Here is a 14,063-nt window from a genome sequence, read left to right on the forward strand (position 1 = left end):
GGAATGGATTGGCCCCATCTTTATCCTGCAAACTGGCTTGGGACATCCATAGTTTTTTTTATATAGAGTACATACATATACTATGTGATTAAAGGCTAATTTCTTTAGTTAGATAAGTTTCTGTTTCCTTCCCATCACTAGTAGCTCAATCTGTATTTTATATCTGGCTAATCAACACTATTCTTGTATTGTTTAGTAATGAAATGTTTCCGCATGCATGCGAGGCTGCAGTAAGCACCTCGTGGTGTGCACTATTATGGGCCCTTTGTGTCTGGGTGTGTATGTGTATGCACATCAGTATGAGCGAAGCTGTGCAGGAGCAGAGGGCTTGATAATTGGCTTGTGCTAGAGTGTCAGATGGCTGAAGAGGGGATAATGGCGGACTCAAGCTGCTGCCATGGGGGTGGAGGTGGGGGTGTGAAGGCCTCAAGTGAAGGGGGGGCGCAGGGCTTTTTGTGAATGGGCCCCTCGCCTCTCTTGACCCCCCTCCCCCAATTCAGGCCTGCCGGGCCCCTTTGTGGAGAGGGGATGGGAACCCAGGAACCTGGCAGCAAGCGGGTGACCTTCTAGCACCTCGCTCTAGCTGCCTCTCTTCTCTCCCCCTTTCTCTTTCTTGACCCTCCTCTTTTATATTCTCCGCCTGCTCTCTCTCTCTCCCACTCTCTAGCTTGGCCTGCTTTGTCCCATGTCTTATTTTTCAGTGCGTCTATTTTATTTAAGGCCTCTTTCTCTCTCTCTTAAGTATTGCAAGAAAGGGAATTCTCCCCCTTCATTTAAGCGGGTGAAACACAGAGGGGTGGAAGGAAGAGTGAAACAAAAAGGGAGAAGAAAGAGGAGCTGGAATTTAGTTATGGAATAGTGAAGGAAATGGTGGAGGGAAAGGGGAAAATAGGCTTTGAGTAAAAGGATGCAATTAAGGAAGAAACTATTGGGGAAAAATAAAGCAAGCAAGACATTTACTGTATTTGAAGAAGGTGTACAAATCTTCCAGGTTCTAAATCTTTATTTTCCACACTGTCCCTCTTTTTGTCACCACCCTCTTTTCTCCTCAAGGGCTCAATGCTGATACAGAGAAGGCAGTTGTTTTTGTGTAACGAAATGAGACCAAGGAAAGCTGCCTTTTTGAGTGCGGGTGTTTCTTTCCTCAGCACTGCTCTATTCAGAGCTGCTAGCACCTATTTTATTTCTTAATGCCCCCATTTACACTTAAATATTGTTATATTAATTAATAAATTCTAAATGACCCTTTTACTTTGTCTGGTTTGTTGTGTTCAGTGATGAAAACCACCTCTAACCTGCTGGCCGGTTCTGGTCTGTCATTATTGGCTCTCCCTTTTGATAGAGCTTACACAGTCTTAACTACGTGTGTATAGATTTGCAGCTAAAACACAATGAAAACTACTCAGCTTTAAATGTCATGAACTTTAATTTTATTTTAAAAAGAGAGTCTAAACTATGTAGTTCATATAATTGATGCCAAAATGTGGTAAATGCAATGTAAACATGATTATGTACCATCTAATATTTAAAACATGACACAACGCAGTGCATTTCCACCCAGGATTGACTGAAAAACGTAAAGTAATGCTGGAGTGAGCCATCATTTTAAGACATGAGCACCAAGCTACAAGTATGTGTGCTGTTTCTGAATGCTGAAGCTTGTGCCTTTCTTTGCTGTACCTCTCTGAAAAGATGTGTTTATGTGTTTCCCACCACAGGGAGATCGCTTTTACCAGGCAGATGCAGAAACAGTCCCCCAAGCTGTCTTACTACTACCTGGGCTTTTACATTCACTCCTGTCCCAAGATGCGGTATAAGGTATGCCTTGTCTGCAGCACATTTCTCATGTTTTTCAACTTTGTATGAACAGCATCTCCATATAAATAGCTCAGATGCGGTAATGTTGTCACAACAACCAAATTCTAAAAAGGTTCAATTGAATTGTATACCTACATGTTTGATACTTTTTCACATTTTTTACATTGTATTACATTTTAATATTTTAAAACTTTTGGTAACTGAGAGGGCTGTTGCAAAACTAGATGGTCCTAGTGTGAGTGGCACCACTACTAAATTTGTGTTCCACTCGTCTGTCTTGAAATTCTAATTTCTGTAAGCTGTTAATGATAACCCATGTTAATGGATGTACATCACTAAGCTCGACAATGTTGTATTCCCATGCTTTGTTAATAATATTTCACTGGAATTTACCCCCTCCCCAAAATGGCCTAATGTGGGTTTCTGCTGTCCATAAGTGTATCCAGCTTAGCATCTGAATCATTTGTAGTAAACAGAGGTCACTCTCGGAACGGCAACTCAGCTGCAAGACGTGTGTGGCACATATGCACAGATATATCCATATTTGTACACAAGCGCAGTTGATGTGCTGTGGAAGCCACTACTCACAAACATGCTCACATTCACACCAAACACCACTTAAAGATCTATAGCTTCAGGAGGAGGGTGAAAAAAGGCAAGTCCATTAGTTTGGCCAAGATTTCGTTACATTCATCCCTTCTTTCTCTCATTCATCTACTAATTCCTCTATTTCTTGTCATTTCATTCCAATGTTCCCAAAGCTTGTTCTTGCCCATGGGAGAATGATGTCTTGTTGGGGATTATGGCAAAGTGCCACATCTTTTTATCCATTTACATCTTGTTTTAGGGTTTGCATAGTGCTTTGCCCATTTTCTCAGTTTAGGAGTCTGTGTATAGAGTGCATGTGAGTGTGTTTGCTCTGTTTATGTGTCTGTGTGTTGAATCTTGATCAAGCTGTTTGTCTGAGAACGCTGTTACCACAGCACCTAGCCCCCCTTGCACTGGCATTTACTCCCCAACCCCCCATATCTGTTTTTGTGTTTGCCGTTGCAGCGTCTTGTTCACAACCTCCCCACTTCTTCCTATTTTACCCTTGGGGAGGAACACAGAATTAGGGTGAGAAGGTTGCCCAGTTCCCACCTTTGGGCTCCCACACTCCCACAGAAACACACCCACGCTCAAACACACACTGAGCGCACGCACAGTGGTTCGCTCCATTGTCTGATTTGCATATGAGCCTGAGTAGTCCATTAATGCACAGACATACTATGGAATTGTTCGAGTCTCTAAGATGGGGAACCCCTAAGCTCCACTGTCAATGTGTTGGAGGTTTACTGGTTTCTGGATCTCAGTCCTGCTGCTTGCCTCTTTAGGGACCAAAACACCAGCACTTGAACCCTACTGGACACCACTCAAACTCCTTCAACCCCACTCCCTCTCTCCATGTTATCCACCTACCCCTCCTTTCAACTTTCCATTCTTTGGGAGCTCTCTATACCCATCACTTTCTGAGACCATGCCCACACTCATGTGGATACATTTAAAAACAAAAAAAATTCCCCTTCATTTGGGCCTTCTGTGCATGCTAAGGTGGTGCTTTTCACACCCAAAGCTTGAGCTTTTTGGAAATATTTAGAAATTAGGATAAATATGAAAAGACCTTAATATTATAAAGATTTTGGTGTATTCTTGTGTTCTGTGTTGTGAAGAAAGTACTGCCAGGTCACATCTCTACATGCCCAGGGGAACAGCTCCATGAGCGCTGGGTTGAAACTTCTTAGCAGCGCCAATGCATGGACATGGTCCTGTAGAGCATCCTTAAAGGGTTCTAGAAGACTTGGAGTCCAGCCAGGAACAGGGGGCTGCCTGGCCAGTGTCAGACCCTCTCCTTTGTTCTCAAAGCTGGGACGGAGCGTCCCACAGAGCCTTGCTGGTTTGGCTGGTGGGTTCAGGGTTAGACGTGACATCCTGCCCCTGGCTCCTGTCCCTGGTCCTTTGGCCCTCCCTGGCCCTCTGATGTTGAGCTGTAGAGAGCAGAAGGTGAAGCTGTTGGAGGCTAAATGAGACCAGAGGTCTTGGCCCTCCTGTCACTCTTCTTTTTTTCCCATTGCCTCTCACGTGCAGCTAAAAGTCATCTGAATTAACCGCTCTCATGACTTCAGATAGAGTAACTGAGACTTTGTGGCTTAGAGAGCTGAATTCCCTGGCTTGTTGACATTTGCCTGAAATGTCATGCTGCATATTTGTAGCTTGTTTGGATAGATTGTCATTAAATGTGAACAAACACTGAATGTGTACATCTGCCCAGTGACAGGAGCGCACACACATTTCTTGGGTCTGACCTAAAGAAAAAGCAGGCATGCTCAGTAAAATTTTGGCACCATCAAGACATGTTGCAATAGGCCTATATCTGGATGCAGCCATAGTTTACACTCCTTTTCTTATAGAGCCCGCGGTTCAGTTCAGCTCATGATCTCCATCAGGATGTTTATCCTAAACCATAAATAACTGCCTTAACCTGCACTTGAACTCACACATTTTTCTCACAAAACATACTTAGTTTCATTAGCTTTCATTTTATAAATTTACACTTTTTATTTTGGATATAAAAAGGAGTAAAAGATCCACACCACGTTGTAGTGATTTTCCATTTCTTTGCAGAGATGTGTGTATATGTGAGCACTTGTCTGTGTGAGTTACCTTTAAGTACTGAATAAGCAGACTTTCATGATAACAAACGAGGTTGTCATCCACTTGTTCTTACCAGTCGGTTGTACCTGGTCAAACAGATGAAACATTTTTCAAGTGCACATACGCACATACTTACAGAATACACACACAGACAGAATACCCAGTTTTACCCACTTGGTGAGGGAGTGAGAGAGTTACATGAAGTGGCTCTTACTCTTGTTATTATTGTTCACAGTGAAAGAATGTCTCGCTCTGAGCCCAGGAAACCATTAAATTTTCCACAGAGAGGAAGAATGAAGGAGTGAGCAAAAAGAGTGAAAGGAGGAGGAAGAGAGCAGATGGAGAGAGAAAAAAAGGAGTGACAAAATGAGTGCCAAATGAGAAAAGGAGGCAAGATGAAAAGGATTATTCGTTTCCCGGTGGTACTTCACTGACTTTTAAAGAGCCCTTTTGCGGCAGCTGCACCTCCGTTCCCTTTCAACCCAACTCCTCCTCGACCACAAACAACAAACAGTGACACAGAGCCGGTCAGTTCTCAAGCAAGAGCCAGCAGTTTTCCACATGGCCAAAGCTTTTGAATTCAGCGGACCTGAAATTAATCCATCCAGGTGTCAGCAGCCACTGTGTGGAAAAGAATGTTAGGATACTACTGGTGAAAAAATTTAATGTTGGTTTCAGTCAGTTGCTGCTATGTTAATGTTAGTCTTAATAGGTGTGTGCATGTGGGCTTCTCTGTCACCTGCTGCATGAGCTTTGTTATCATGACATCAATTATACATGACAAAGTGCCCCCCCAGCTCAGGCATGTACATCAGACCTCACTTTCCCAGGACACACAATTACACACCTGCACACAGATTTTTGTCAGAGTTAGAATGCGATTGATAATAAAGGTTTCTCATACTCGTCATTCTTTTTCTCACTGATTTAATTTCAGTTCAGTCACATCAATTCTGAACAGCTGATCGAAAGGAGAAAGAAAACTCATCTTTCTGAATCATTGCAGTGCCATCAATAACCAGCAACATGTTAGTGTAATGAACCTCTCCCTCGAACAGTCCGTCTCCTCTCCAGGTACGCATTGGCAGGTTATGACATGCTAAAAGGCTCCAAGCCACAGCAATCAGGACTCTGCATGCATGTTATTTTCACTGAAGGGGCCCATTCAGACAGTGTGTTATGTGTATGTGTATGAACTCACATTCTGTGTGTCACTTTTTGTACATCTGGGCAGATTAGGAGTGACAGTGAGTGAGTTTGAAGCATCTGGAGGTGGATGTTTCCCTGCTTACCATGCCAGCAATTAGCCTTGTTTTTTTTAAAGAAGTGTTAGAATTGTTCATGAGGGCATTGCTTTGTTATTTATTTTGTTGATATATTGTTGTGCTCCTAGCGTCAATGTTATAACCCTTTGATAGATTTGGATGAGTTGCATTGAAAAGGTTTACAATGTACAGCAGTGTTTGTGTGGAACTGTGGATTTACGCTTCGTGGGTCCTACAGGTCCAGGCACAGTATAGCCACCCCTTTTTCTCTTTTTGTTTCCATTCCTCTTTCAGCAACTGTTCAAGAAACCAGCCACCATGCTGGTTGGGATGAAAGATTGATAGAGAGAGAAGGGATCAGACTGAAAAAACTTTCAACTGATTTTATTCAGAGATAAAACATGGCAACACATTTTGTTCATTTAGTCTAAAGTTATTACTACGCTAGCAGGCAGGAGCGACCCTGATCCTATTCTTTCAGTTGTCCTATTTGCAAGCTAAGATCCACTAGGTCGCTGCAGCTCAAATAGAGGTGGTATAAAGTTACTTTCAAGAGTGCAGTGTTCCATGTTGAAACTGATGGCCTTACTCATGTGTTTGTTTCTTTAGCCCTCTTTTTCTTTTTCGTGTGTTATTGGCTAGACCGCAACAGCAGGGCCAGCCCTATAAACACGAGTGTGAGTGAGTGAGCGAACGAGTGACACCATTGGTAGGCCAAATTTTGTGTGACTGAGTGATGATGTTACACCATTGGTTGGCTGGCAGAGTGCCCATAGGTCGCTCTTTCAAAATGAATTGGTGCAAAAAGTTTCTACTGCATCATCGGGGGGGCCTTTACAGGCAGTGTTGCTAACTCAGTGCCTTTGTCACTAGACTTTACAGACTTTTCACACCCCTTTAGCGACTGATTTGTCCAGAAGTACCTAGCGACAAATCCTACGACTTTTTGGACAACCCTTAGCTACTTTTTGTGGAAGAGGGTCTCCAGTATTGCCCCGCGATTGCAAGGACGGGCTTTCCCTCAGCAGGCACACCTCTCTCTGGTCTCAATCAATTGGTCTGGTCTCAAAATCACAGCACAGCCGTTGTATTTAACTTGTGTGTATGGTGATTTTGTCAGACGACATTTTGGTTATAAAATCAGGATTTCAGCAGTGCAGAGCAGCTGCTTTGAAATGGCTTGGAAGTCACTGCTGGTTAAAATGTAGTCTTAATGGGCTGCATTTAAGTCACTATTCATAGTTGTTACGTTGTTGGAGCGAAGAAACAGCAAATCATGTAAATGAGAACAGCTTTATTGGGAATTCGGCTGTATTAAAATACTGTATATCTGAGCACAGATAGTAGGAGAGAGGCAAACAGATAAAGGGTGGTCCAGCCATATACTAGGTTATGACCTAGTCTTGTTTTCCTTAGATGAAAAATTATTTAGTTTGTTTTTAGAAGGCGTTTTTCTGCTATGCCAGTAACAGTACCTTCCAACAATGAGCCCATCAAAACCTGTGCACATCAAAATAAGAACCAAACCAACCAGGCCCCTTTTCTACCCTCTCTGTGAGATGTATAAGCCAAGGCATACCCCTTTTGGTGGCTTCCAGTTCTCTCCCCTCCCCCTGTCTTAAATTGGAGCCTTTCAGACAGAAACAACGTTGTTTGATTTAGCTCTACAGGAGACCACCAACAGGGCACCTCTCAGCAGAAACATTTGTTTAAAGTTTTTGATAATGTCTCTTCTCTCTTTTAAACCTAATCATCTCTTTTTGTTTTCCTTCTGTCCTGCCACGGTTGTGTTTCTTTAACATATCATGAACAGGCTACAGCAGGTTACAGCACGGTCTGGGGGCAGCCAATGCTCGGCACCCCCTAGGAGGAGTGATGACAGGGTGAGGGTCTGACAGATCATAGTTCAAGAGGTCAGGTCAGACGCTTGTCGTACTTCTGTTCTAAGGACGGAGTTGGGTGAAGGCGGGTGGCAGGAGGGTAGGAGCGAGGGGGAGGTGTGAAGGTCACAAGGGCGAAAATGAGAGTTTAGAGATGGTGTCATGCTGAGCTGATCCAGAGCCCTCTAGCTGCCAGCCTGAGGTGTTTGCCTTGCCATTAACTTCACCACTATTTATTTTCAAACCTTCTGCAGCTGCGCCACTTTGTCTGAAACGCCTGGTTTCTTTTTGGCAACGTAATGCACCCAGATCTTTGATAAGCACTACTGGACAGAATGAACTGGTCTCATAAATGCAGTTATACATTTATTCAGAGTGTGGGTGGATGGCCTCTGGTTTGGTCTTGCAGTGAGAAAGTTTGAGGTGGGGTTTTAAACACCAAGATTAGGGGCTGCAAGTCAGTGAGCTGTGGTCTATGTCAGACGGCTCGCCTTCCCATAAAGCTAAAGGAGATAAAGAGATAAAAGTGCCCAGTCTGTGAGCTGATGCCCATAAAATCGCTGCCATTGGTTCTCAGGGCTCTGTTGAAATGCGATCCTGTAAAAATATTTTCTCCTCATTAACCTGTCATCCGTGGAGCCGTGACGCATAGACAGGCGAGGGAGTGCTGGGACAAAGTGGGGTGGGTGGAGGGGATTGTGGGTTTATCTAGGGGCCCAAGGGGGAGACTTACCAGCCTGGAAGCTTTATTTGAAGGTCGTCCTGTGGTAATGTGTTGAGTAAGGTGAAAAAGCCTCGGCGGCCCCGATCGTTTAAACAGCAGCAGTTAGCATAAATCTCCCCAGACACAGACCCCAGACATGTTCAGGGCACTTGCACACATATCTCCACACACACACACACACACACACACACACACACACACACACACACACACACACACACACACACACACACACACACACACACACAATTGCATATGTACAAATTGTCACAGACTGTGGTGAAAGTACATCTGTGTGGGCCACTATTCTGAGGTACAGCTTATTTGGACATGTCTTTCATTGGTACTGTCCCTCTGTCCAGCCTGATTGGTTTTTAGTGTTATTTGTCTAGCTGCATTTCTGTTTGTGTGAGCTGTGCTGTTTACATGTGTCCGTCAACAGCCAGAGGCCCCCCAGTCATGTCCCCTTGTCTGGGCAGAATGTGTGTGTGTTTCAACAGCCTTAAGACGCTAGAAGGGGGGGTATTGTGAGAGCTATATGTTTGAGAGAGAGTACGGATGTAGGGATCAAGCCTGTGTTTATTGGTTTTTGGCTAAGATTGGTTGAATGTGACCCTGGGTCAGGGTGCTGGCCCAGGCCAGTCTAGGTTAGGTCTGCCTGGCTCTGGGTCACACTAGGCCTCTTTGTATACCCTCTGACTCCAGACATGTCCTGGGTGACAACCAGCTGAATAACGTATTGCGAAGAGACCACAAATGTGACATGGTGATCTATTTGTCTGTTTGGGTCAAATGTCCATTTCTTTCTGAGAGCGCTTGAGAAATATGTAATTCTGATACAATATCCTATTCACTGCTGTGTTCATGCTTGACCCTTGACCATATTATTAAACAGGCTTCTTTTTGTATTGCATGTTATTTTTGGATAATATATCTTTTGCCAGAGCCAAGCAATGCAATGTCTAACATTAGTGACGTCATCTGTGCTGCGACCAGCCTTACATCACACTCTTGGAGCCGTTCTGTCTCACACTGAAGTAGGTGTTCAGTTGACCAGCAGATTACTGTACATCGTGCTTTCCTCAAGAGATTTGAGCTGTACTGATACTGTTAACAAGAACAGACTCATTGAGACTGCATTTAGACATTCTGCACACTGCCTGACTTTTGCACACACATATACAGCGACACATCAGCTAGGGGTAGGGTGGGTGAAAACTTAACCGGAGATATGAGCAGGAAATCAGCAGCAGATGTGGGTGTAAAGTAATGCATATGACGGCAGGGAAACCCTCTTACCAGGACAACGAGTCCACCTCCTGTCTTCTGGTCTTTCCCCCACGAGGCCTGAAAGAGGACCACTTTGAACCATGACACTGCTGTGTGACTGCAAAAAAACAAGTGTGATCATCAAAAAGTCTCCCTCTAATGGAAGATGCGATAGTACCTTAGGTCTCCTTCTTAAAAGCATATTGGTGCATTTTAGAATATTGGGATTAATAATAATAAAAGACAGTGTTATAAAAGTTAAAAAAAAAAAGCAGGAGAAAGCACAAAGGAGAACAAAGGGTAAACATATTGATATACTGTATAAGACATCAAGTTAACTTGGTTAATTTAAAAAGTGATTTAAAATTGATAATAATTCAGCTTACCTTAAATTCTTATACATATTCTACTTTCTCAATCTATCAATTAATTTTTACTTTTATGTGTCAGAATATAGTGAAAAATTGTGTTTTGTTTTTGCAAAAGAGAAATATCAAAGTTTTGATGAACTTTTTAACTGGTAATAAGCTGAGTCAGATATTTTACCTGACTGCAATTTTGGACAACTTGGAGGAACATTTTGCTGATGGTCTCGATTGATGAAAGTTGTCGCCACTCTACACAGACCACACTCGGGTCTGCTTCCTAGTCAGACAGGGAGGAAGAAAAGAAGCAGAAGGCAAAAGAGGTGTAAGTTTTCATGAGGATTCCTTGGCTGCAGTGGAAAACTCAATTTATGTGTCTGATTAATTGCTTTTCATATAAATCATAGGTATGGGCCTGGGGCATCCCTCCCTACCTTGTGGTGTGAGAAAACTAGACAGAAATGTAGGAAAGGGTGCACAAAGAAGGAGAGGAGCAAGGTGACAGTTGTGTGTTAGAGTTGGTAGTAAAATTCACTCTGACAGCAGGGCCGCTGCTATCTGTATGTGAGTAACGTCTGTGAGGCCTGAAAAGAATGAATGATGCGGTGTCACCGAGAGGCTCAAAGTGATAATAGATCTGCAAAGTATTGTGTAACTGCGTGTCAAGCCCTATGGAGATATGTGTTTATTTACTTCTGGTGATTGTGGTTGTGTAATTGTTTACACTGGGCCAGCTTGTTATTCAAATGAAGTTGAGTAATTTTCCTCTGTCTTGTTAAAGTTCAAGTTCATTGGGAAATTTGCACTGTAGAAGATTGCTTTCCTATAAACACTGACCTCTGCACATTCATTAGTGAACGCACAGCAAAACTCTAGATTTATATGGCTGAGAGCATTCAGCCACTTGTAAATGTACAGTTTCCATTTTGTTGAGTTTCTCCCTCTTTATGTGGCCAATATTGAATGCAGCTCTTTATTTCTCCTCTAATCTGTTTTTTTTTCCTCTTGTCCCCCCCCGTTTCTGTCTCTCTCTTTCCAAGCCTTCCCTCTTCCAACATCCTCTCTCAATGCTGTCCTGGCACTCAGACTACTCCCATCACTTCCATCAGCTCTCCCCAGTCTATGTCTCATTGACGTTAAATACCATCCCTTTACTCATCTGCACCTAATTTTCTCTCGTCCCTCCCTGTCTCCCTCCTATCTCCATCACATTTGTCACATCTCTGATGGCAGCCAAGTCTATTTGCTGAAGTTTGTACATGTTTCCTTCTTCCTCCCCTCATTTGTTCATCCTCCATCTCTCCCTCTGTCTCTCTAAACGAGCCTTTCAGAGGTTGTCAGTCATCGGCATCAACTCCATGTCCGTCTGAACTTGCAAGCAATGAAAGGAGGGAAGGATGGTGACAGATTTGTTGGTGCAGGAGACTTTGAGCATTTAGAAAGGGAGTAATAGAGCCACTGAACAGAGGTAGACCAAACCTTCATCTGGAAAGCCTCATCCTGGTTATCTGTTGAGTGGCTGAGTAGCCCTCAATGGAATTGAGTTGACACATTAGAAAAACACATGTATACTCACACAAAAAACCTTATCACATGGCTTTGTGGCCATGTACACATAGTCCCACTATCACTTCTCGTGGCCTCTTTACACCACTGGCTGAGCTAACAGCCACTCAGCAACATAGATTGTAGGAATAGGCAATTTCACTTCCAGCTGTTAGATTGGTGGCACTTTGCGCATCAGTCCTCTCTCTAAAGGATCTAAATTTCAGCAAACCATTACTGCATTCTCTGTTGGTATGTTAGATAAAGAGATGGATGTTGTGGGACACGCTGAGGCAAAAGCAAAAAACAGGGCTGAAGATGAGCCAAGGAAGCTGCAGGGGTAGCTGTGAATTACAGGTTATTCCAAGCCAACCTGGGGAAGGAAAGAAATAAGAGAGAAGATAAAGAAAGTCAGTGGTGAGCTCAGTCTTTACTTGCAGTCCAATAAAAAAAAAGAAGCTGACAGATAGGTAGTGGCACATCTTTTCTCTCTTCTTTTTTCTTCTTTCTTCTTTTCTCTCTCCTCTGTCCAGACCACAAATAGCTGTGTCCTTTCATACTCTTCATCCCACTCTGTATCATTTTTTCTTTTCAGGGGGAGAATTGAGGAATTGTGCTTGTGCCATAAGCTTGGTCTCATTTTGGTTAGATAGGCCTATCTTTCTGCTGAAACTTTACAGCAAAGGGCTGGATATATCATTTTGGATTGTAGACACAACACTCAGGCCCCCAGAAATAAAAATGTATTTCTTTTACAAATGCACCCTGATGAAAGGCACAGAAAACACAACATCTTTTCTTCATGGAATAATGTTCTGTCCTTGCATATTTTCAATCTTCTTCTATCGCTTTCACCCTCCCTTTAAAGGCTAGCAGCTCCATTCACTCCTCTGTTTCTGCTCTGTTTCACCCTTCCATCCTCCATCTGCACATGCAGGTTGAGTTAAGGTACAATGTCAGCGTGCAGGGTCTTATAGCAAGAAGTATGTGTGTCTCACTGTGTTTCTACTGCTGAGCAGGTGTGTGTGTGTGTGTGTGTGTGTGTGTGTGTTCTGCATATAGAGGTTTGTGCAAATGCAGTGTTGAAGGAGTGTATAGAAGTGAGGTAGAGTGTGAGAGTGTCAAGCTGACTATGTTGACAGTTGTAGAAGGCTGTAGGTTGTTGGGACACGGAGAGCATCCGATATATGTGTGTGTGTCTGTTGCAGCTACAGATTCATAGCATTCCACCAACATCCATCTGTTAGCAGAAGCACTTAAAGCATGTTTGCGTCTTTTGCGTCGCTCTGAATTTCTTTTTTTTCTCTTAACAGCCTGTATGTTGGTATTGGCCTGTATACTTTTTGCATGACTGTATGAATTCTGTGATACATTTTGGCCTTTTACCTGTACCCCTTTACTTCATTGTGGGGCAGAGGAAAAAGGTGGCTCAAAATGAGGACCCCACTTTGAAAGGAAATCCCAACTATCAGTGTATCCTTCACATTCTTCTGTTTTTCATTTTTCATGGTATCCTATCCTGCATGTAAAAACAGGCAGCATATTTTCCATATAGGCCCACTGGAAAATGGGTTGTGTTCAAAGTGCCTGGCTAACAACAGAACTTTAAAGTTATGGCATTTCCTTTGAGTTCCTTATGACAATTGTGTTTTTTCTTTTTGTTTTAAGTTCAGTCATCCAGCAATTTTTGACCTCAGTTGTGAATAAAAAGTGTGTCCATGAAGTACTGGAGTGCTTGTCCTACAGTTTAATGTCTCATATACAATAAATAAATTGTATGTGTTGAGACAGTGCAGCAAGCCCGTTGCAGGCGCATGCTTATTTACAGAGCTATCTCGGCAGTTTGTATTTGTTTGGAGTCATGTGATAGAACGCAGGTCCCTGATAATGGAGTCTCACTCGCCTCCTCCTTTCTGTTCATTTAACCACTGTCATTTTTTCTTTGCCCTGCAGCTGTTTTTGTTCAGCTTGGTTTATTTTCCAGCTAAAATGTTAGGTCAAATACAGGCTTGTATCCATTTTACAAGCACACATGTCAATATCCTTGTGTGTTTACATTTCCTGCTCAACACTGCAGACAACATAACACTCCTGCTACAGAGAAGAATAGCTGAAGCAAAGCACTTAAACAGAGCAAAGTTTGATCCAGGCCTCAACCCTCATCCTGACCCAGCGGTCAGTTTACAACTTGTCAAACCTTTAACCCTATAGGGTCACTAGCATAGTGTGAAAATGGTGTTACTGGGACTACAACAAATTATTGTTTTTAATTAGTGATTTATTTGTCAGTAATGTTTTTATATTAATTGATCTAGTCTATAAAATGTTTAAAAAAAAATGCTCAGAAATCATGATGATGTCTTAAATTTGCTTGCTGTTTCTCACAAACGGTAAAACCTTTAAGATTTATTAAAATATTTTTAAGAAAAAAGAAAAACAGAAGTCCTTGCATTGAGCAATCTGTAATAAGCAAATGTTTGACATTTGTGATTGATAAAATGCTCAA

At 42.7% G+C, this 14,063-nt stretch overlaps 1 protein-coding gene across 6 annotated transcripts in view; it reads left to right on the forward strand.

Moving 5' to 3' along the window:
• LOC120796499 (arginyl-tRNA--protein transferase 1) overlaps positions 1-14,063 on the forward strand; it is a 51,197-nt gene that overhangs the window by 30,022 nt on the left and 7,112 nt on the right. For all 6 annotated transcript variants that reach the window (XM_040139409.1, XM_040139412.1, XM_040139411.1 and 3 more), the window contains one exon: positions 1,719-1,818. In XM_040139409.1, the coding sequence (XP_039995343.1) occupies positions 1,719-1,818 (100 nt within the window). The remainder of the gene's footprint in view (positions 1-1,718; positions 1,819-14,063) is intronic.

Source organism: Xiphias gladius, chromosome 11, assembly GCF_016859285.1.
Source record: "Xiphias gladius isolate SHS-SW01 ecotype Sanya breed wild chromosome 11, ASM1685928v1, whole genome shotgun sequence".
Taxonomy (NCBI): domain Eukaryota; kingdom Metazoa; phylum Chordata; class Actinopteri; order Istiophoriformes; family Xiphiidae; genus Xiphias; species Xiphias gladius.